General features: G+C 42.1%; 1 protein-coding gene across 5 annotated transcripts in view; it reads right to left on the reverse strand.

Moving 5' to 3' along the window:
* Positions 1 to 23,834, reverse strand: part of epb41l4a (erythrocyte membrane protein band 4.1 like 4A) — a 299,725-nt gene that overhangs the window by 159,077 nt on the left and 116,814 nt on the right. For all 5 annotated transcript variants that reach the window (XM_043710609.1, XM_043710582.1, XM_043710590.1 and 2 more), the window contains exon 4: positions 19,902 to 19,953. In XM_043710609.1, the coding sequence (XP_043566544.1) occupies positions 19,902 to 19,953 (52 nt within the window). The remainder of the gene's footprint in view (positions 1 to 19,901; positions 19,954 to 23,834) is intronic.

A 23,834-nucleotide genomic window follows, 5' to 3' on the forward strand; every position in this document is an offset into this window, starting at 1 on the left:
TAGGTTTAGAGTGAGAGGGGAAAGATATAAAAGGGACCTATGGGGCAACTTTTTCACACAGACAGTGGTACGTGTATGGAATGAGCTGCCAGAGGAAGTAATGGAGGCTGGTACAATTGCAACATTTAAGAGGCATTTGGATGGGTATATGAATAGGAAGGGTATGGAGGGATATGGGCTGGGTGCTGGCAGGTGGGACTAGATTGGGTTGGGATATCTGGTCGGCATGGACGGGTTGGACCGAAGGGCTGTACATCTCTATGACTCGATGACTAACTAAGAAAGAGGCATTGCTGAAACTGATTCTGGGGAATTAGGTGGACAAAATTGGCCCATATATATGGGACAGGAGATTTAAATTAGTAACAGAAAAGAGGAAAGAATAATTTGAAGTAGAACTTCAATATTGTACAAGGGCTTAATTCAATGGTTTGAGAGGGGATCTAGCCTAGATAAAATGGAATTGAAGTTTGACAGGAAAAACTTTAACAGAACAATGGCTGATACTTAAGGGACCGCTTCAGATACAGGCAAGGTACATTGCAATACAGACTAAAGGTAAAGGAGCGAAACTAATTCACTAGATGATGAGGCACATAGAGAATATAATGAAAACACTGAAAGAGCATGTATGATGCTTGTCAAGTCAATGTTTTGAATGAGAAACAATCCAAATGCAATTAGTTGAGAGGAGAGGTGGAGTGAAAGAAAAAGGCTCGCAGAGAGAATATGAGAATAGATTTGGCAGCTCTAATAAAGATGAACCCAAAATCTTCTATTGACATGTAAAAAGTAAGCAGGTACGTTCCATTGGTTACAAAGGGAGGTGCAACGCAAAGCTAGATTTTTTCATGAGGATTTTATACTTAAATAGTGTTTTGTTTTACAAAGGAAGAGGATGCTGACAATATTTCAGAAGAAGCATAAGTTCATCCACTGCCACCTCAACCATGGCACAAAACTTGCCTCCAGGTTAAAATCAAAACATTGATGAATATTACGCACATCTCTATCTTTGTCTCCCTTTGTAGCTTTAGTTTATTTTTCACTACCATTACCTAAACAAGATAGTGAATGGGCAAACTAATGGCAGGATTCAGCAATTATTGGAGATGTGTGTAGTGATTGTATGAGTTCTCTATTTGGAGATGGTAATCTGGTCCAATCAGGGAGTTCTGGTTGACATGAATGTGTGAAAGTCATGGATATTGAAAGGCTGAATGCCTGAATTATGACAGGCAGTGCTATTGTCAAAGGCTATGCATTTGTAAATAAAGGGTGATTGGTGATGGGATGCTGTAATTTCAATGTGCAACCGTTATCTGCACAGACTCCATTTCCAATTTCCTCTTCCTTCCTGTGTTTGAAGTATTCAGCCCTACACTGCAGTTTCCCCTGTTCTTGGAGGTAAGCGTCAGAATATAACCGGTGGAGAATAGTTCCTATAAAACTTCCTTTTAATGCTGTGGCACAGTTTACTGACAGACCACTTCCAACATGAATTTAAACTTAATTTACGCTGACCTTCAGATTACCTCCATATTTCATTTCTAGAAGACAGAAAACCAATTTATTTCCACATGAGCTAGAAGCAGGGAGATACAGATTAAACCAGAATGCTGTCATTCTGCAGGAAGTGCTCAAAACCAAGTAATGATTCAAAGCAACTTGGAGAAATATTGATATTTAGTTGTAGTTGTGACTTGAAAGTAGGATCATTGCGGGTTGGAAGCCTCAGCCAGAGAGTTTTAGCCTCTTCTTTTGTATTGGGGAGAATGTGAAAATAAAAAACTTGCTTTGCCACTCATTTAGTATGAAATGGCTCCTTTCAATAACATGCACAGACTGGATTCTAATTAAGATGCAGCTGCACAGCACAAGCCCCTGAATGTGGAAGTGTTTTACAAATATCTTGTGTTAGAATTCAGACAACAGTTCTAGTATTTTAATCTTTTTCATTTTGGAACAAAAGGGCTTACATTTCAGAAAGTGGTATAGTTGAGTGATATGAGACACTGAATTAAGACACAGTGTTACACATTCAACTTCAGTGATGTCAGGAGAACACCTGTACCATGACAATTTGAAACCATAAATATTTTGTAGCAGACATTACTTAGACAGTAGAGTTAAAGATTGCATAGCGAGAGATCTAAGATGGCGGCGATCTAGGAAGATCACATTGCACACCACCACACGGCAGCACAAGTGGGACGAAGTTGTAATCCATCCTACCCGGATCACTGTGATATCCTGGGACTCTGGAAAGATTGAGGAGTCCCAGGGAACTGACAGAGAGCAATTTACCTCGGTTTTCACTGTCCAGGATGGCCGAAGAAGGGAGAAGCTATGTCAGAGGGCAGACCCGCAGCTCAGCCTGCAGGGTCCTTGGACTCGATTATCTACCAGGTTCTGGTAAGGGAGCTCAGAAAATCTCGCAAGATGTTGGGCAAGCAGATAGAGGAGAAGCTGGCCCCAATCTCTATTCTGCTGCAGAAGCATGAACAGCAGCTGGGAGACTTGGAGAAATGAATGGATGAGGTAGAACACACAGTGGTGGAAGCTGATACCAATTCCTCCAAGGATAGGAGACACAGGTCCGTAATTTGCTTGACCAGGTTGATGACCTTGAGAACAGGGACAGGGGAAAAAATATTCAGATCGTCAGTCTGCCGGAGGGTAAGGAAGGTGAGTGACTGGTGAAATTTATTGAGGGCTGATTGCCGGAATTGCTTAACTTGGAAGCTGGAAAGAGAAGCTCAAAGATTGAGAGGGCTTACTGGGTCACGGTGCGGAGGCCAGGTCTGGACCAACGTCCTCGTCCTGTCTTGATACAGTTTCATCACTAAAGAGATAAGGAGAGAATCGTGGAAGCTTCCAGAATCCAGGGGAAGGATCCAGAAGCCCTAGCTTATGACGGCTCTCAGATCATGTTCTCCCAGGACTTCTCAGCAGCGATGATCCAGAAAAGGAAATCCGCTGACAGCATCAAGAAAAGACTGAGGGAGCTCAGGATCCAGCACTCTCTGAGGTATCTAGCGGTGCTTCGGTTCACCTTAGATGGATCTGTACATCTCTTTGACACGTTGGAAAAGGCAAGAGACTTTGTGGACAAATTAACTTCATCTAAACAATTTAGTATGTACAAATAGTAGTGTTGTTTGGAGATGTCTCTACTTTCTTTAAAAAAAGTAAGTCCGGGGCTTGCTTTACCTTTTTTTTATTGGTAATAATCTGCTCTAAACTATGCTCGGGAGTGGTTGAGATGTGTACTTTCAAGTTCTAAGTTAATTTATACCAAAGGATGGGTGGGGTACCTACCTGGAATGTGGTGTACCTGGAACATCAAGGGGAATCACTCACCAATTAAGAGGAAAAAGATACTCTTGAGTCTTAGAAAGGAAAAAGTGGATATTGCTTTACTACAGGAGACACACTTAGATGATAGGGAGCATTTGAAACTACAGCAAAATGGCTTTGATCGGGTTTACTTTTCTTCTTTTAATATCAGTAGTAGGGGAGTGGCTATATTGGTTAGGAGGAATCTCCCATTTAAGTTACTAGAGCGTGTTAAAGACACACATGGGAGGTTTGTAATCCTCAAAGCCCTGATAAACGGGGAAGAATATGGTGTTTTAAATGCTTACTGCCCTCCAGTCCATCCCCTCAAATTTCTGGTTGATGTGTTCTCTAAATTGATCAGTCTCGAGTCCCAGCATATCATTACAGGGGGAGATTTTAATTTTCTTATGGATCCCACGGTAGTCAGGTTGCCCAAAGGCCCCCCGATACCCTCTGTACAAAATAAACAATTAGTGGATTTGTGTGTGGAGTTAGGGTTAGTGAATGTCTGGAGGCATCTCCACCCTACAGGCAGGGATTTTACGTCTTTTTCCAATTCACTCAGATGTCACACCAGGATTGATTCTTTTCTGACCCCCGTAGCAACCCTGGACTTGGTGGCATCTTGTACGATTGGTAATATTACCATCTCCGATCATGCTCCAGTGTACCTATTGGTTCAGATTAAGGTCACTATAGTGGGCCCGAGGCATTGGTGAATGGATTCCTTTATCCTTTAGATAATACATTTGTGGAGTACTTCTCCAAGGAATTTCGGGCATTCCTAGACATTAACTCAGGCTCGGATGGTAGCCCATCCTTCCTTTGGGAAACTGCCAAAGCATATGCCAGGGGGTTAATTATCTCCTACTCTGCCAGCAGGAAACAACAGAAGGGCGGGCAGCAACGTCTCCTCAAAGCACGACTGAAGGCAGCCCAGAAGGCTTACTTTGACAGGCCCTCGTTGGTCAAGCCACAGACGATTACGGCGCTGCGGTCTGCATTGAATTCCATGCTCACACAGACAGCAAAGAAGGAGCTTACTTTCACAAAACAAAGGTGATATGAGCATGGTGACAAACTGGGCAAGTACCAAGTGTATCTTGCCAGGAAAAGGAGTGCTCTTCAAGCCATTACAACGGTTAGGTCTGGGAACCTAACATGTGATTCCAAAAAGATTAATGCGGCATTCCAGAGATTTTACTCTGAATTATACCAATCTGAGGGTTGTGAGGAGGGGCAGGCCAAGACGGAGTCCTTTTTCAAGGATCTGGAGCTCCTGGGTGTGACCCCCAAACAAGAGTCTTTTCTCAATGCCCCCTTATCAGAGCAAGAGGTTGAGGAGGCTGTGAAACAGCTTCAGAGTGGAAAGCTGCCCAGTCCTGATGGACTTCTCATCAAACTCTAGAAGGAATTTATACTTGTCAGGCCCAATGCTCAACGTGCTTATTGACTCATAGAGCCATGATTGTCTCCTGCCACCTCTCAGAGAGGCCAGTATTTCGCTTATTCTTAAAAAGGGGAAGGTCCTGGAAACCGTGCTTCTTACAGGCCCATTTCACTCTTAAATGTTGACTTTAAAATCCTCTCTAAGACTCTTGCGTTACGGCTGGAGACTGTGTTACTTTCTCTTGTTAAATAGGACCAGACGGGCTTCATAAAGGGCTGCAGTTCCTCCAATAATGTTAGGAGGCTGCTTAATGTAATTCAAGCATGTCAACAACAGTCCATACAGGGATTGGTGATTTCTTGAGATGCAGAGAAGACATTTGAGTGGCCCTACCTTTTTTATACTCTAGAGCAGTTTGGCTAGGGTAAAGCCTTTATAAGATGGGTAAAGGCTCTCTACAGCGACCCTCTCACTGTGGTCATCACCAATGGGGTATGATCAAGCAACTTTAGTATTTTTAGGGGCAGCCAGCAGGGCTGTCCCCTTTCACCACTGCTTTTTACATTGGTGATTGAACTATTGGTGGAGGCCATTCGTAGGGATCCTAATATATCCGCTCCAGAAGTGTGGTCAAAATTAAGTAAGATTTAGTTGTACATGGACGATGTCCTCATTTATTTGTCAAATTCAGCAGTTTCAGTGCCTTGCCTGATACAATGCATCAGCTCGTTTGGCACCTTTTCGGAGTACAAGATTAATTATGCAAAATCAGAGGCTATGCGAAGTCTTACGAAGGTGCTAGGTCTTGAAGGTGAATCTCGATTCCCATTTAAGTGGTCAAAGGGGGGTTTTGTGTGTTTGGGCATATTGATCACTGCAGTTTTTGATCGGTTGTTTAAAGCTAATTTTGTTCAACTATTCAACAAAATCAAACAAGATCTTCAAAGATGGGAGACACTTCCAGTCGTATGGTTAGGTCGGACAGCTCTTATTACGATTAATATTCTCCCCCTTTTGTTATTCTATATGGATGCTCCCCCTGATTTTCGAGAAACAAACGTTCAGGAGACTGAATGGCTAGTTCAGCACTTTTACTTGGCATTGTAAGCGGCCTCTTATTAAATTTGCTAAACTGCAATTGCCTCACGGGCTTGGGGGAGTGGATCTCCCAGACATTAAAATATATCAACTAAGCTCGCTTTTATCTTACTTGAGTGATTGGGCTTTTGGGGACCCTTTTTCAATACGGTTAGATATTGAAAACTCTCAGTCAAAGTGCCCACTTACTTGTATGCTGTTTTTGGACAAAATGAGGACAATTAAGGAATGTTGCCACAACCCAATAGTTACCAATACTGTTAAAGCATGGAGGGCAATACAGCAGAGGCAAGGCAATATTGGCAAAACATCTTTTCTTACACCTATAGTGGCTATGCCGGGTTTTCAACTGGGGATAATGGATTCAGGATTTGAACATTAAACAGTTAGGGGTGTGTCTTGCTTGGGTGATTTATTTGAGGCAGACTCAATAATGCCTTTGATCAGTTAGAATGGAAATACGAGCTATCTAGCAGGGACTCTTTTTTTTCAAGTTAGGGATTTTATTCATAAAAAGACTACACTTTTGACTGATGCCTACAAATCCAAAAAGAGAGGAGGGTGCTCCGTGCTAAGAGTACACTTTCTGTCAGCATTTTATATCATCACCTGAAGGGCAGCCCCTCAGATGAGTTCAATCAACTCTGCAAGATGTGGGAGAGAGAGCTAGACGTTGAGGTCGCCTCAGTGACGTGGGAAGACATTTGGGAAAATGCAAGAAAGGTATCAATTTGCAAGAGGACCCATGCTTTACAGTTCAAGAAAGGTATCAATTTGCAAGAGGACCCATGCTTTACAGTTGAAGATTCTCCACAGGGTCCACTTGGCTCTGGATCATTTGTCAAAATTTAAACCAGGGGTATCTTCAACATGCCACAAGTGTAAATCTAGTATGGGCACTCTTACCCATTGTCTCTGGTCCTGTGGTAGGCTTCAAACATACTAGAGCACTGTGGCAGGGCAATGGAGGGGATTTTGGGTGTAAGGGTGGAGAAAGACCTGATCTTCTTCTTCTTGGCCTGCCCAGTGTATTCCCTGTAGATGCGCAGAAGAAAAATCTTTTTAGCATCCTCACTTTCTGCGCAAGAAAGAATATCATGCTAGGTTGGGTGTCAGAAAATCCCCTGGACCTGTTGGGTTGGCGTACGATTGTTATGGAGAATATCCGCTTGGATTTTCTTCCAAGTATGGCACACCACAAAATTGAGAATTTCTATATGACATGACAGTCCTTTTTGGACAACCTGGACACAGATTTGTCTGCCACAATAATGAGGGATTTTATATAGCTGCAATGATTGTGCTTTACAAATCCAATATCCAGAGAGGGGGGACTGTGAACATATGAATATGTGAAAAGTAATGCTATTTGATAGTTAGTGTTTTGTTTTGCTGAGCTATATTATTATTTATTATTTTGTTGTTCGTTATTATTTATTTAGTTAAGTAGTTAGTTGGGGTCTTTTATATATTTTGATATATTTATACATTTGTCCATGAGGACGGTTTGGGTTTTTAAAATTTTTTTTTGGTGTTCTTTCTTTGTATTGTTTTGAATTGTATTGTTTTCTATTTGTTGTAATATTTTAAAAATCTATTTTTCAATAAAAGTATATATTTTTTAAAATGCATAGCATTATATCCTGAAAAGACTCAAAGAACATCCGAAATACAGAATCCCTACAGTGTGGGAGCAGGCCATTTGGCCCATCAAGTCCATACTGACCCTCTGAAGAACATGCCATCCAGGCCTGCCACTCTCCCCTGTAACCCTACATTTCCCATGGCTAATTCACCCTGCCTATATATTCCTGGGCACACTGGGCAATTTAGCATGGCCAATCACCTAACCTCATGAAGATGTCATGGATTATGAGGTATTAAGGACAGGTTAAAGGATTTGCACATTGGGAAAGTGAGGCCTGCACCCTTGGGATGATTACATCTGAACCATAATGGGACCAGTGTTCTTGTTAACTTTAGAACTAGGAAAGTACCGAGTATTTTAAAGTAAACAGTGGCAGCAAATGTGGAAAGATGTGGTACATCAAAGAGAAGAAACAGGGTAAGTGAGGAAAATAATAAGATGGGAAATGAAGATCAGGGAATAACTGGAAGAGGTAGAAAAAGAAAAGCTAGGAATGCCCCAACAATATATGCTAGCCTTTCCAAAGATAACAAAAAGACAAAACTTGTTGTACAGCATTCATAATTAATTGATAGTGCAATTTCCAGTAAATAAATGTGATCTGGTAGTTATTACAGAGACATGGCTTCAGGATGATATGAATTGGGAACTGAATATTGAGGGGTATACAATATCCAAAAAAAATTAAAGCTATGTAAATGTGGGTGGGTTCAGGACATTAAGATGTGATATCAGTTTGAGTGGAAACAAGGAATAGAGGAGAAAGAACTCACTGGTGAAACTGAGCCAGTAGACCTCCAATCACAAGGTAGGATGAAGAATACAAGAAAAAATATTGACTGCTTGTGGTAAGGGAATATCAATAATCATGGGGGAATTTAATCTATACATAAACTGGAAAAATCAGATTGGCACTAATAGCTTGGATGAGTAATTAATAGAATGTTTTTGAGATAGCACATTTTGAAATGAACCAGAGGGGAGATTTATATTGGACTTAGTATTGTGTCATGACCAGTCCACACTAACCGTGTCCCCAAACTAAATTAGTCCCACCTACCAGCGCCAGGCCCATATTCGTCCAAACCTTTCCTATTTGTGTACTTATCCAAATATCTTTTAAACATTGTGCATGCATCCACCACTTTTTCTGTTAGAGACAAAATAACTGCAGATCCTGGAATCCAAAGTAGACAAGCAGAGGGCTGGAAGAACATAGCAAGCCAGGCAGCATCAGGAGATGGAGAAGTCGACATTTCGGGTATAACCTTTCTTCAGGAACAGAGGTGTGGTAGGGGGACCTGCAGATAAAGGGTGGGAGTAATGGTTTTGGGTGGGGAGAGAGGTGGAGTGGTGAGGTCGTGATAAGTGAATACAGGTGGTGGGTGCAACCTGGTTGGTTGATGGGAGAAATGAATCAGGTTGGTAGCTGGAAGGAAGGGTCAGTCAAAGGGATGGAAGGGAGGAGGCGGGGCTGGAAAGGGAGTCGGGGGTGGATGGGAAGGTTATTTGAAATTGAAGGACTCAATATTAAGTCCTCCGGGCTGTAGGCTTCCCAGGCAGAAGATAAGGTGTTGCTCCTCCAGTTTGCGGTCTGATTCACTGTGGCAATGGAGGAGACCAAGGAAGGACATGTTGGAAAGGGAGTGGAAAGGGCCAGTGACCAGGGGGTCAGGTCAGCCACTGTCAGCCCAGCTGACATGCTCGGTGAAACATGCCCTTAGTTAACATTTGGTCTCACCGATGTAGAGAAGACCAATCAGGAGCGCCGGGTAGAGTAAACTAGGTTGGAGGAGAGGCAGGTGAACCTCTGTCTCACGTAGAGGCCCTTGATGGAGATGAGGGAGTGTTGGCAGGTTTTGCATATTTTATGGTTGCAGGGGAAGATACTGGGTGGTTTGGGGGTGTCGGTGGAGAGGGTGGCATGGACCAAGGAGTGGCGAAAGGAATTGTCCTTGCAGAAGGCAGAGAGAGGTGGAGAGGGCAAGATGTTCTTGTTGGTGTGTATAGTTGTAGTTGACAGAAGTGTTCAAGGATGATAAGTTGGATGTGTAGACTAGTGAGGTGAAAAGTGAGGATAAGGATGACCCTGTCTTTATTACATTTGGGGTAGGGGTTCATCTTCCACATTCTCTAGCATACAAACCACTCTGTGTAAAAAAGTTGCTCCCCATGTCCTTTTCATATCTTTCTTCTCTCACCATAAAAATATGCCTCCTAGTTTTGAACTCCCCCACCTGAGGAAAAAGACCCTTACCATTCACACTATCTATGCCCCTCCTGATTTTATAAACCTCAGCAGGATCACCACTCAACCTCCTATGCTCCAGTGAGAAAAGTCCCAGTCTTTCTAGCCAATCACATTCTAAGCTTACAATTTCCCTTTTCATCCATGGTTCCTGAACCCTGCCATTCATATCATATACAGGAATAAGCGGGGAAGTACTAATCTTATTATGATGTAGATACAGGAAATGTTGTTCCGTTTAAGCAGTACCCTTATAGGCCTAACCCTCCAAAATAGGCACAAGTTCAAAAGAGATTGAAAGCCTGCTCAAAGACATTATAATCAGTGATTTGCAGTGAATGGAGCTCACCTATAATAGTGGTACCAAAACTAGATGGTACCCAATGGTTATGTGTGGATAATCGCAAAATCAACACAGTTACAAAATCTGATTCATATCCTATTTCACATTTAGGAGACGGTATTTAGAAGGTGTGACAAGCAACTTATATTTCTAAGTTGGATTTACTGAAAAGATACTAGCAGGTACCTTTATCCAAAAGAGTGAAGGAAATTTCAGCTTTTGTGATGCCAAATGGAGTGTACCAGTTTAAAGTCAAAGAACAAAAGAGAAGTACAGCACAAGAGCAGGCCCTTCGGCCCTCCAAGCCTGTAACAATCATCATGCCCTAACTAAACTAAAAAAACAAACCTGCACTTATACAGTTCATATTCTTCTATTACCTCCATGTTACCATTAAATGCCTCTTAAATGTCGCCAATGTGCCTGCTTCCTCCACCTCTTCTGGCAGTGTGTTCCAGGCTCCTACCAAACTCTTTCTGAAAAACTTCCCTTAAACTTTTCTCATCTCTCCTTGAACCTCTGCCCCCTTGTAACTGAAACTTCATCCTTGGGACAAGCCTCTGACTATCCACCCTATCTATGCCTCTCATAATTTTGGAGACCTCTATCAGGTCTCCTCTCAGCCACTATCTTTCCAGTGAAAACAATCCTAGTCTTTTTAACCTTTCCTCATAGACAATGGCCCTGCGACCAGATAACATGCTGGTGAACCTTCTCTGCACTCTTTCCAAAGCTTCCATATCCTTCTGGTAGCATAGTGACCAAAACTGCACACAATACTCCAAATGTGGCCTAACAAAATTTTATGTTGCTGCAACTGCTACAAAAAAAATGAAAAGTTATAAAAATACAGAAGTACAGAAAAGTAGAAATAATATCACATTATTATATTACAGTAACGTTAACAATAAACTGCCTACTACTCTTCAAGATACGATCATCGCGTATTTACTTAATTTAACCCAAATTAATATAAACTCAAATTAAATGAAATAGTACTAAATTAAATTATAATCCAATAAAATTAAATTACATTGCATTGCACTACATTACATTACTCCACTCGCTGCACCTCCACTGAAGCTCCTGTCCATGGGAGCGACAATTATTATACCTGTATTTAGTAGGCCTCCCCCCGCTCCCCCCACCCACCCCCACTCCCCTAGGCCTTAATCAGTACCACCAATAGGTCCATGTCTATGTAATTTAGAAAGGGCTGCCATGTCCTATAAAATTGCTCTGTTCCATGGCACACCATACTTGTCAGATAAATTGGTGGACGTGCTCCATCACAGGTCTGCACCACCCTGCAAGACCTGAAGGTTTTTCTAATATCCAATTCATTAGATTGATCTTCCTCGCACAGTATGTAAGAATGTAAAATAACCTCTCCCCATGCTCACCCAAACAGGGCAGGTTCGGCAGTCCCAAAAGAAGGGATACTGGATCCTCCTTAACTTCAATTCCCAGGATCTTCTCCAGCTCATTCACTATGGCGCCACAGTATCCGCAAATCTTGTAACAGGACCAAAGCAATATGTAAGGGTGCCTATGCTGATTTTACATTTGGGATATTTCGAAGAAGACCCTTTCTTAAACTTTGCTAACCTCTCTGGTGCCATATGGGTCCTATGAAGAATCTTCAATTCCATCACTTGTGCTTTATTGCATATTAATTTTTTTTTATATTCCCCCATATATCCTCCCATGTTTCTGATGAGATTTCTTCCCCTGACTCCTGATTCCAGATTCCATGGAGTATCTCCATATTCCCCAAGGTGTTCCCTCACTGCAGATGATATATGGTACTGAGAGAGCACTCCCATATCGGAGCACTCTTCTTTCTATATCTGACTCATAGGGCTGAGCCAAGAGCGTGGTCTTCTGTATATAATCCTTTACCTGGAAGTATTGGAAAATGTCCCTATTAGGAATCTCGTATTTCTGGCTTAATTAGTTGAAAAACATCAAGACCTCTCCCTCGAATAAATCTCCCAAACAGGAGATTCCCTTACCCTTGCCTGCTCTAAGGCCGGAGTCCATTGACCCCGATCTAAATCCTGGGGCTCCCACTAATGGGGTGAACGGCGAAGTCTTAAACAAATTGCTCTCACTCTGTCGCATATCCTCCATGCTTTCAACATATTTATGATAATCGGGATCACACAGTGCTCAACCACAGATCTCATCTTATCCAAAAACAATAAATTGATAAAGGGATACCTTGCCTGTGAGGCCACAACATCAAGTCATATCAACCTTGAGTCCTTATGCATCCATTCACCCACTTATTACAGCAAGGCACCTATCTGGTATCTCTTCAGATCTGGTATGTCCACCCCTCACCCCCTCCCCCCTCATATCCTGCAGAGGTTGCAGCTTGGTAACTTTAATTAGGGGGCACCTATGGCACCAAATAAATGATCCAAGCCAACTGGCAAACCTCCACAGCACCTGTTTGGGTAATAACAATGGGAGCATCCTCATAGGATATAATAACCGAGGAACAACATTCATTATAATAAACACTATACATCCTAACCATGATATGGGTAGTCCCTCCCACTGCTGCAAGGCTTGCTTTATTCTCTCAAACAACTGTACAAAGATAGCTCTGTACAGCTGATGGAAGGTAGGGGGGTAATAAAAATTCCCAGATAGACAAAACTTCTCCGTGACCACCTAAAAGGAAACTCCATTCCATCCTCCAGCTTCAGTACTTCCACCAATCCCTCCATGGGCATGACTTCCGACTTTGCAAAATTTATCCTGTATCCCGAGAAACTGCCAAATAATTACATTTTTGTATTAGCCGGGGTATGCACTTCTCCAGGTTAGCCAAAACAGAAGGACATCATCTGCATGGAGTAACTTTGTGGTCTCCAATTCCCAACTTTGGTGCCATTGTTTCAGGGTCCTTTCAGATGGCTTCCACCAATGGCTCAATTACCAGAGTAAATAGTAATGGCGAGAGAGGATATCCCTGTCGGCTGCCTTTCCTCACATTAAAATTGCTCGATTTGACCCCATTCGTGATAACCGCTGCTTTGGGGTCTCTATATAACACTGCCACCCACCTGGCGAAGGCCCTTCCCAGACCAAAGCAATCTAGAACAGTAAAGAGATACGACCATTCCACCCGTTTCTGCATCCAGGGAGACCACCAAGCCCAGAATTAATCTCTGCTGACATACTTGCACTATGTTCAGTACCCGCCTGATATTGTTGGAGGAGCTGCAGCCCTCGATAGAATCCGTCTGCTCCTCTTTCATAATAATGGGCAGTATCTTTTCCAACCTCACAGCCAGCACCTTTAATAAAATTTTGAAGTCCACATTCAACAACGAGATGGGTCTATACGACACGCAATCCTCAGGGTCTTTCCCTTTATTTAAAATAAGGAATATATAAGCCTCCCTAAGAGAGGAGGGTGGGCAGTCCTGGCTATACGAATGACTATACATCTCCAAAGTGGTTCAGCTAACATGTGTGTAAACTCCTTGTAAAATTCACTCAGGAACCCATCTGGACTGGGTGCCTTGCCACCGTGGAGCTGCCTTACCGCCTCTTGCATCTCCTGTATCATCAGAAGTGCATTTAAAAGGAAGGCCTGATCTGCGTTTATACCAGGGAGGTCCAGGTTTTCAAAAAAGTATTCCGTTCTCGCTACTCCATCCCCACAGCTCTCTGACCGGTATAACTCTATGTAGAACTTCCAAAATCTAGCATTAACCTTTTTCAACTCACAAGTGATTAGATTAGATTACATTACATTACAGTGTGGAAACAGGCCCTTCGGCCCAACAAGTCCACACCGACCCGCCGAAGCGCAACCCACCCATACCCCTACATTTACCCCTTTACCTAACACTACGGGCAATTTAGCATGGCCAATTCACCTGACCTGCACATCTTTGGATTGTGGGAGGAAACCAGAGCACCCAGAGGAAACCCACGCAGACACAGGGAGAACGTGCAAACTCCACACAGTCAGTCGCCTGAGGCGGGAATTGAACCCAGGTCTCTGGCGCTGTGAGGCAGCAGTGCTAACCACTGTGCCACCGTGCCGCCCACAAATGTTCCCAGTTTTCTCCCTAAAAGACACAATGGACTGCAGAGCACTTTTCTTCCTAGCCAGGTAAGCCAGTTATCTACCTGGCTTATCCCCATATTCAAACAGCCTTTGCTTTGCAAAGGAGACCCCTCTCCTCACCACTTGTGTGAACACCAAGTCCAGAGCAGCCTGGAGAGCCATGACCCGTTGTAACTTAACCACAGATGGTCTGTTATAATATGCCGACTCAGCTGCCTTCAGCCAGGCCTCGGGCATCCACTGCTGCACTCCTGTCTGCCTCTTTCTCGTTGTTGAGTGTAAAATAATCAGATCCCTTAAGAACGCTTTGGTGATCTCCCAAAGCACTGATGGATTACTGGTCATACCCTGATTGATGTCCCAAAAAGCCCTGAAATCCCTTGTAATGTGCTGTACAAAGTTGCCATCCTTCAACAGAAATGGATCCTTGTGCCAGTGCCATGTGTTTATTCCACTACCTTTGTCTTAATATCCAAATACACTGCTGCATGGTCCAAAATAGTTAGGTTCCCAATCCTGCCGGCCAATACCAAGTCCAAACAAACCGACGGAACAAAGAACATATCAAGTCTTGTGTGGCACTTGTGCAGGTTGGAGTAGAAGGTAAAATCCCTCAATTAGGGTGGAGACACCTCCATACATCCACTAGCCCCAACTCCTTACACAAGTTCACTAACTGTCTAGACTGCAGAGGTGTAACTGACAGACCCCTTGGCATCCTGTCTACCTCAGGATCCATGAGATGATTAAAGTCTCCTCCTGTAATCATGTGGCGCACCTCAACAGCCATTAATTTAAAGACTGCGTCAACTAAAAATTTAAGAGAATGCACCAGGGGACAGTAAACATTCAGGGTGCCATACTTTTCTCTGTGTACCAGAGCCTTGAGAATGATGAACTGTCTATATTTATCCTTAATTTGATCTATCATCTGAAATGGGAGTTTCCTTTGTACCAGTATGGCCACACCTCTGCTTTTGGAGTTGAAGGAGGAGAAGTATACACTATCATATCCCCCCTGCTGAAACTTCAGATGTTGCCTATTGGTTAAGTGTGTCTCTTGCAACAGAGCGATGTCAACTCTTTCCTTCTTTAGATTTGAAAGCACCTTTTTCCTTTTAATGGGGTAATCGATCCCCTTTATATTCCAGGTGCACCACCTGAACAGATCGCTAGCCATGACAGCACACTACAGCCCGCAGTCCCCGAGAGGAAGAAGTCCATTCAATGTGCGGTGAGTGGAAAAAACACAGACTGTATCAAATCTAAATACTGTTCCTACAAGCACTACTGAAACTACTAAAACTAAGAAGCTAATCTCTACCCCTAACTTTAACGGATAAACCCAAAACCACAAATCTCCAGAGATCTCCCCACTCGTCCACAGGGGGCATTCACTCCCAACCTTACAGCTGTCCTGGCACCTTCCAGTTAAGGCTGCACCCCACACCCAGACCAAAACAAAACGTTATTTACACTCCTGCAAGTGAACAATGGATGTCCACCCTCCCCCTCCACATCTCAACCCCACACATCTTTACACCAAAGACGTAAACACCCTTCACCCAGAAAAGCATAACAATAAATTAACAGATAACTACTAAATGGATATAATATAAAACAAACCAGAGCAATACCAAGCCGATAAGGCCCGAGACACCATATGCCTTCTTAATCACCTTAGCCACCTGTGTTGCCACTTTTAAGGAACTGTGAACCTGCACGCCCAGATCCACCTGTATGCTAATGTTCCTAAGGGTGCCACCTTTTATAGGATATTTCAAACCTAAATTTGATCTTCCAAAATGCATCCGCTCACATTTGTCTGGATCAAACTACATCTGCCAATCTATCTATATCCTGTTGTATCCTTTCACAATTGTCGGCACTATCAGCAGCTCCAACAATCTTCATGTCATCTGCAAACTTATTATTTAGACCTACATTTTCCTTCAGGTCATTTATATATACTACAAACAACAGACAACCTAAGACTGATCCCTGTGGAACACTACTAGTTACTGATCTCTATTCTGACAAACACCCTTCCACTGCTACCCTCTGTCTTCTATGACCAAACCAGTTTTGTATCCATCTAGCTAGCGTACCCCGAATCCCATGTGATTTTAGTTTTTGTACTAATCTGCCATGTGGGACTTTATCAAATGCCTTACTAAAGTCCACATGAACGACATCAACAAGCCCTTGCCTCATGAATTATCTTTGACACCTCTTCAAAAAATTCAATCAGGTTGGTGAAGCATGACCTTCCCCATACAAAACCATGCTGCCTGTCACTGACTAGTCCATTTCTTCCAAGATGTTTATCTTGTCCCTCAGTATGTTCTCCAAGAGCTTCCCCACCACAGCCACCATGCTCACTGGCCTATAATTTTCTGGATTATCCTTGATTCCTTTCTTAAGGAATCCTGAAGAAGGGCTTATGCCCGAAACATTGATTCTCCTGTTCCCTGGATGCTGCCTGACCTTCTGCGCTGCTCCAGCAACACATTTTCAGCTCCTTTCTTAAACAAGGGAACAACATTGGCTAATCTCTAGTCCTCTGGAACCTCATCTGTAGTCAAAAATGATGTGAAGTCATCTGGTAATGCCGCAGCTATTTCTTCCCTTGCCTCTCACCTGGGATAGATCCCATCTGGCCTTGGCAATTGATTGCCTTAACACAATTTAGGATACCCAACATCTCCTCCTTCAATTACTTGCCATTCTCTAGAGTATTCACACACTCATCCCTGACTTCAACATCAGTCATGTCCTTCTCCATGTTGAATAGCGATACACAGTAGTCATTAAGGATCTCTCCCACTTCCTGTGGCTCCATGCATAACTTCCCTCCTTTGTCCTTGAGCATAAAAAGCTTTGGGATTCTCCTTGACTCTGTTTGCTAAAGACATTTCATGGCCCCTTTTAGCCTTCTTAATTCCGCATTTAAGTTCCTTCCTAATTTCTCTAAACTTCTCAAGGGCTTTGTCAGTTTGCAGCTGCTGAGATCGATCATATGCTTCCTTTTTCCTTTTGACTAAGCTTACAATTTCCCTTGTCATCCATGTTTCCTGAATCCTACCATTCCTATCCATGCCATTTAGTATGAAAAATGCACCAACCACATTTGAAAGACTAACCAATAAAGTCATTTTGGGAACGTGGTGTACATTGATGACCTGGTAATTTTTAGTCATACATGGAAGAAACAGTTGGAGGATGTATCAGAATTGTTCGATCGACTTTGGGGAGCAGGCTTGGTGATAAACCAGGCAAAGAGTGAGTTTGCAAAAGCCCAAGTCACATTCCTAGGCCATGTTATTAGACATTGACAAATGGCCCCACAGGATGTGAAAACAAAGGTTATTGGTGAGTTTCCCACACCGCCAACAAAGAGGGGAGTATGACGATTCCTGTGACAGAGTGTTTTTTATCGGAGTGGTTTTTACCGAGCTTTAGCCGAATGGTTGCTCCATTGACGTACTTGTTGAAGCAGTGCAGAAAACCTCAGTGGACGGAAGAATGTCAGAAGATATCTGACAGCCTGAAAGCTGTGATAACCACTACCCCAGTGTTAGCCACACCTAACTAAGCGAAGCCATTCAAAGTGACTATCAATACAAGTGATATGGATGTCAGTGCTATACTCTTGCAAGAAGAGGAAGTGAAGTTAGATGCTGGCCTAATGATATCATCACTGGACAGTTAATCCAGAGACTCAGGAAATGTTCTAGGGACCTGGGCTTGAATTCTGCCATGGCAAACAGCATTCCACCCAAACCCAGTCCCCCTACCCAATCCCAGTAACCCTAAATTTCTTATGGCTAACCTACCAAGCCTGCACATCCCCAGACATTACAGGCAATTTAGCATTGCTAATCCACTTAACCTGTACATCTTTGGACTGTGGGAGGATCACACATACATGGGAGAATGTGCAAACTCCACACAGACAGTCACCTGAGGCTGGAATCAAACCAGGGTTCCTGGCACTGTGATGCTGCAGTGCTAATCATTCAGCTACCGTGTCATGCCTGAGCCACTGTGTCGTAACTATAATTACTCTTCAAAATTACTTAAGTGCCAGTCAAGGGTTTTTAGTGGAAAACAACAGATAAAAACAAATGTTTCTTATCTTTCATTCTGGGCAATTTAGCATAGCCAATTCACCTGACTATCTTTGGATTGAGGGAGGAAACCCAAGCAGACATGGGGAGAATATGCAAACTCCACACAGACAGTCGCCTAAGGCAGGAATCGAACCTGGGTCCCTGACACTGAGGCAGCAGTGCTAACCACTGAGCCACTGTGCCACCCCAGATTAAATTAAATGGGTTTGATCAGGATAGTGGGTTGTCTTCCTGTGAAACAAACCAGTTTAATAATGCAAATCTGGCTTCATTTCAGCCTTAGAGTAATAGAGTTGTTCAGCATGGAAACAGACTCTTTGGTCTAATTTGTCCATATCAGCTAGATATTTCAAATTAATCTAGTCCCATTTGTCAGCATTTGGTCCAAATCCCTCTAAATGTTTGCTATTCATGTTCCCATCTTGATGCCTTTTAAATGTAATAATGGTACCCGCCTCCACCACTTCTTCTGGCAATATGTTTTATATACACACCAGCCTCTGCATGAAAAGGTCGCCCATCAGGTCCCTTGTAAATCTTTGCTATCTTGCCCTAAACCTATGCCCTCTAGTTTTAGATTACCCTACCCTAGGAAAAAAACCATGGCTATTTACCATATCCATGCACCTCATGATTTTACAAACCTCAATAAGATCATCCATCTGTCTCCAACACTCCAGGGTAAACAGCCCAAGCCTATTCAGCCCCTCCCTGTAGCTCAAACCCTCCAACCCTGGCAACATCCTTGTGAATCTTTTCTGAACCTTTTCAACCATGTTTGCTTTGTCCATGTTGAAGTAATATTGTTATTACTTACTTTAGAAATAGAAATGACAAATATTCTGGCAACCTGTACAAAAGATGCTCGGAATGCTTATGAAAAAGAGACTTTCATTTTGAAATATTACATTTCACAACCTCAGAATATCTCAAAACATTAACAATTAATATAAAGTAAACAACTGCAGATGCTGGAGATCTGAAACAAAAGCAGGACTTGTTGGAGAAACCCAACAGGTCTGACAGCATCCTTGGAGAGAAGGATTTAAGAGTTAATACTTCAAGTCCAGTGACCCTTCTTCAAAACAGCCAAATAAGTGCTTTGTGAACTTAGTCACAGTTGTCATAGGGAAAGTACCAATTTGCAGACAGCAAATTCCCACAAAAATAAGGATCTTCTAATCTATTTATATGATGCAGATTGAGAGTTGAAAATTGACCAGGACACTGAGCGGAATTCCTTGAGATTCTTCGAATAGTGCTGTGGAATCTTTAATGTTCACCATAAAACCAGAATGGAGCTTAGCTTAATATCATGACATTTATTGCAATAAACATACTCACTTTGAAATAATTTGAATGATTCTGGCCTACAGCCAAAATTGTCATAAAATTTTGTCAGACAATTGACATATTGCATTTCTCATTTCATTCAAGCCCCAACATATCAAGTCAGGCTGGTGAAAGTCTAAATGATCTGCATTTTTTTTTATCCTGTCATGCAAGGACCCAAAAAATACACAGAGGCAGCTTGTCCATCTCAATTTGACTGGTCCCTTAAAGCAGCCGATGCATATTGCAAAAATTGATTGAAATCATTACTCACTGTTTATAAGATCCTTGTGTTCAGCAAGTGTTTTTGTGGGATCAAGCCAGTACTGTGTAAAATAAATAGTTGTTGTTAGAACAAATCAATGTATGGATTCAGAAATAAATAACAATTCATGTCACAGCAGAATTACATGAAAGCTTTCCATAAAAAGAATTCCCATTTCACCATTGACATATGATTTGTTTAGATCTGAAATATGCATTTAAATAGATTTAATGTCTTTATTTAGAGGATGGGTATTTAACTAATGATTTCTTCCTCTGCTTTATCATGGTCTTCCAACTATCCTCATAACTGGACAGTAGTTGTCTGAAAGCTACTTTTTAAACAGTAGATTGAAGTCCTACCTTCAATAGATTGACCTTAAGAAAGTGATAGTAAGTTGCTTCCTTGAACCATGGCTGCCCATGTAGTATAGATATACCCTCAGTTCTGTTAGGAAAGGAGTGTCAGGATTTTATTTAGGAAGTCCAAAGGTTGACTTTTACAAACTTTGAAGGATAGAATCAGGTATTGGGGAAGAGAGTTTGTGGTGGGATCCATAAACAATGGGTTCAATCTTCTCAATACTCATAAAAACATAAAAGCTAAGAGCATGAGTCGATCTTCAGTTAGAGAAATTTCTGCCCACTCAGCACTGGGTGTTATACAATCAGATGATATAGCGACAGTGAAGGAGGAGTTCAGAGAGGTGATGGTGGTGAAATAAAGCTGCATGTCGTCAGTGACACATGGAAATTGATGCTTTTTTGTTTTCAGATCATGTCACTGAAGGGCAGCATGTTGATGGGATATAGAGGGGCATTGGCTGAGGATTGAATCTTGGAGAATTCCAGAGGTAACATTGCAGGGGCAGGAAGACACCAATACAGTGATTCACTAGCTATAAGTAGAAAGGTAGAAATGCAGTGTCACTCAGCTGGATGATAGAGGAGAAGCTTTGCTGATAGGTCGCAATGAGAAAACATGTCAAAGGCTGCAGACAAATTAGGAGATATAATTTCTTTTCTGGCAATAATAAAGGATGTTATTTGTAACTTTAATAAGGGCTACTTTGGTACTAAAGAAACTGGGACGTGAATGGGAGATTGAAACATGGAACTCCAGGCAACACCAAAATGGGAAGATAGTCATCATAGTATCAGAGTATCAAAATTCATTTATCGAAAAATTGACTCTATTTTATGCATTATAATTTGAAGCACCAGAGACAGAACTAAATGAATATAGCACACTAGATACAATTAGATAAATATTTTTGGTATCTGAACTTCACAGAATCATACAGTCATACAGATCCTTTGGCTCAGTTCTTCTATGCCGACCAAGTTTCCCAAACTAAACTAGTTTTGCTAGATTTGCTGGCATTTAGCTCAAATGCACTAAATCTTTTCTATTCATTTACCTATCAAAATGCCTTTTAAATGTTGTAACTGCACCTGAGTCTATCACTTTCTCTTGCAGTTCATTCCACAAACAAACCACCCTCTGTGTGAAAATGTTGCTCCTCAGGCCCCTTTTAAATCTTTCTCATTGGAGCAAAGAAGGATAAGAGGCAACTTGGTAGAGGTGTACAAGATGTTGAGAGGCACAGATAAAGTGGATAGCCAGAGACCTTTTCCCAGGGTAGAAATGTCTATCAAGAGGGGATAAAGTTTTAAGGAGGAAGTTTTAAGGGAGATGTAAGAGATAGGTTCTTTACACAGAGAGTGGTGGGTGTGTGAAATGCCCTGCTGGTAGAGCTAGTAGAGTTAGATACATTAGGGGCATTTAAGCAACTCATGGGTAGGCACATGGACGATAATACAATGAAGGGTATGTAGGTTAGTTTGATCATAGTGTAGGATAAAAGGCTGGCACAACATTGAGGGCCAAAGGGCCTGTCCTGTTCTATGCTCTATGTTGTTTCTCCTCTTACCTTAAAAATATGCCCCCTAATTTTGAACTCACCCACCCTAAAGAAGACCTTTGCTATTCCCCTATTCTATGACCCTCATGATTTTATAAACCTCTATCACGTTGCCCCTCAACCTCCTATGCTCCAGTGAAAAATATCCCAACCTATTCAGCCTATCCTTATAACTCAAACCCTCCATGTTTTGCCAATTCCCTCCACAACTGGAATGATGATAGAGTCTGGCATGTAAACATCCAAAAAACAGAAATCTGTTTTACTCCCTTCCTAAAAGCATTGTGGGTCTACCTACATAGAATGGATTTCAGCTGTTCAAGAATGCAGTTCACCCTCTCAAGGACAATGAGGCATGGCCAATAAATGCTGATTCAGCCAATGACACCCATATCTATTGAACAGATATCACAATAAAAGACCAACTGTGTGTCGATGCTTAAATCCAGAACCAGGGTCACAGTCTATGGATCTAGAACCAGGAAATTTCAGCCTAAGGATGCAGAACCAGGATGTCATAGTCTAAGGATATGGAATGGACCATTTAGGGTTAGGAGAAATTTCTTTACCCAGAGAGTGGTGAGCCTGTGGAGTTCACGGCCACAAAAAGCAGTTGTGGCCAAAACATTTCATGATTTCAAGAAGGAATTAGATATAGCACTTGGAGCTAAAGGGATCAAAAAATATGGGGCAAAAGCATGAAAAGGCTTGAGTTGGATGATCAGCCATGATCATAATGAATGACAGAACAGGCTCAAAAGGTTGAGTGGGCCACTGCTGTTCTATTTTCTGTGTTTCTTTCAAGGAATATTTGTGTAGACAAGGGAAAGCAGGTACTATGGTCAAGTAATAGAAACCAACTTGTGAGAAGGAAAATTTTGAGAGCGCATTTAGTCAGTTTTGGAGACAAGGAGACTTGGAAGGAAGAAATCCAGCTCAGGAAAAAAAGAACACTGTCTAAAATCTACTTGTGGGTGGACAATTAGACCTAGCTTTTACCTAGCAATTTAAAGAGCCATCTTTGGTACAGGCACTCAATTGTACCTTGATGGAAGCAGAGCCAGAAACCTGTTGCTACAAGTAGCAATCCACTCCATAATTGTCATCAAAGACTTATAAACTCATTTTCATCAGTGAACTAAAATGGAATCATCAAGCTTGCATTGTTTCAAAATACTCAAGCATAACAGTGACTCTTCCAGCTGTTTTAATACACTATGTCTATTGTAATCACCTTTTCCTGTGTGAGAGTGGGTGCTGTTGTAAATACATTCCAGTGTCAAGAAATAACTTTTCCATAATAACAGAGTTTTGCCTGTTTGAGTAACAATACCTTTCCCTTTATAAATACATCTACTTGAATCATTTGAGGGATAGAAGAAAGGGCATCACAGTGCCACTGCATTATTGTTTTTCTAACAGAACCACAGAATTGTTCTGATGTAGAAGGAGACCTTTCGGCCTATCGTTACCTGCACTGGCTCATTAAGTGTACATCATTATTTAGTGCCAGTTTCCTGCTTTCTCCCTGAACCCTTGAACATTATTTTTTATCCAAATAATCATACAATGCTCTCTTGAATGCTTCAATTGAACCTGCCTTCACCACATTTCCAGGTTGTGAATTCCACAGCCTAACTACTTAGTGTGAAGAAGTTGTCCCTCACTTCATCCTTGCTTCTTTTGCAGATCACTTTAAGTCTATGCCCTCTAGTTCTTGTTCCTGTTACAAGTGGTAACAACTTATCCATATCTCCTCTATCCAACCAGCTCATGATTTTGAAAAGCTCTCAGACATCCTCTGAGCCTAAGGTGAAAAGAGTGTTCCCTATTCAGTCCATAGTGTGATAGCCAATTGGCGTTAATGAAATACATGCTACAGCAGAGCTGCTTGTATAGTACAGTGATAATTGGGACTGCAGATGCTGGAGAAATCAGAGTTGATAAAGCTTAGCACTGGAAAAGGCACAGCAGGTCAGGCAGCATCCAAGGAGCAAGTGAGTCAATGTTTCAGGCAG

Source organism: Chiloscyllium plagiosum, chromosome 2 (genome assembly GCF_004010195.1).
Source record: "Chiloscyllium plagiosum isolate BGI_BamShark_2017 chromosome 2, ASM401019v2, whole genome shotgun sequence".
In the NCBI taxonomy this organism is placed as follows: Eukaryota; Metazoa; Chordata; class Chondrichthyes; order Orectolobiformes; family Hemiscylliidae; genus Chiloscyllium; species Chiloscyllium plagiosum.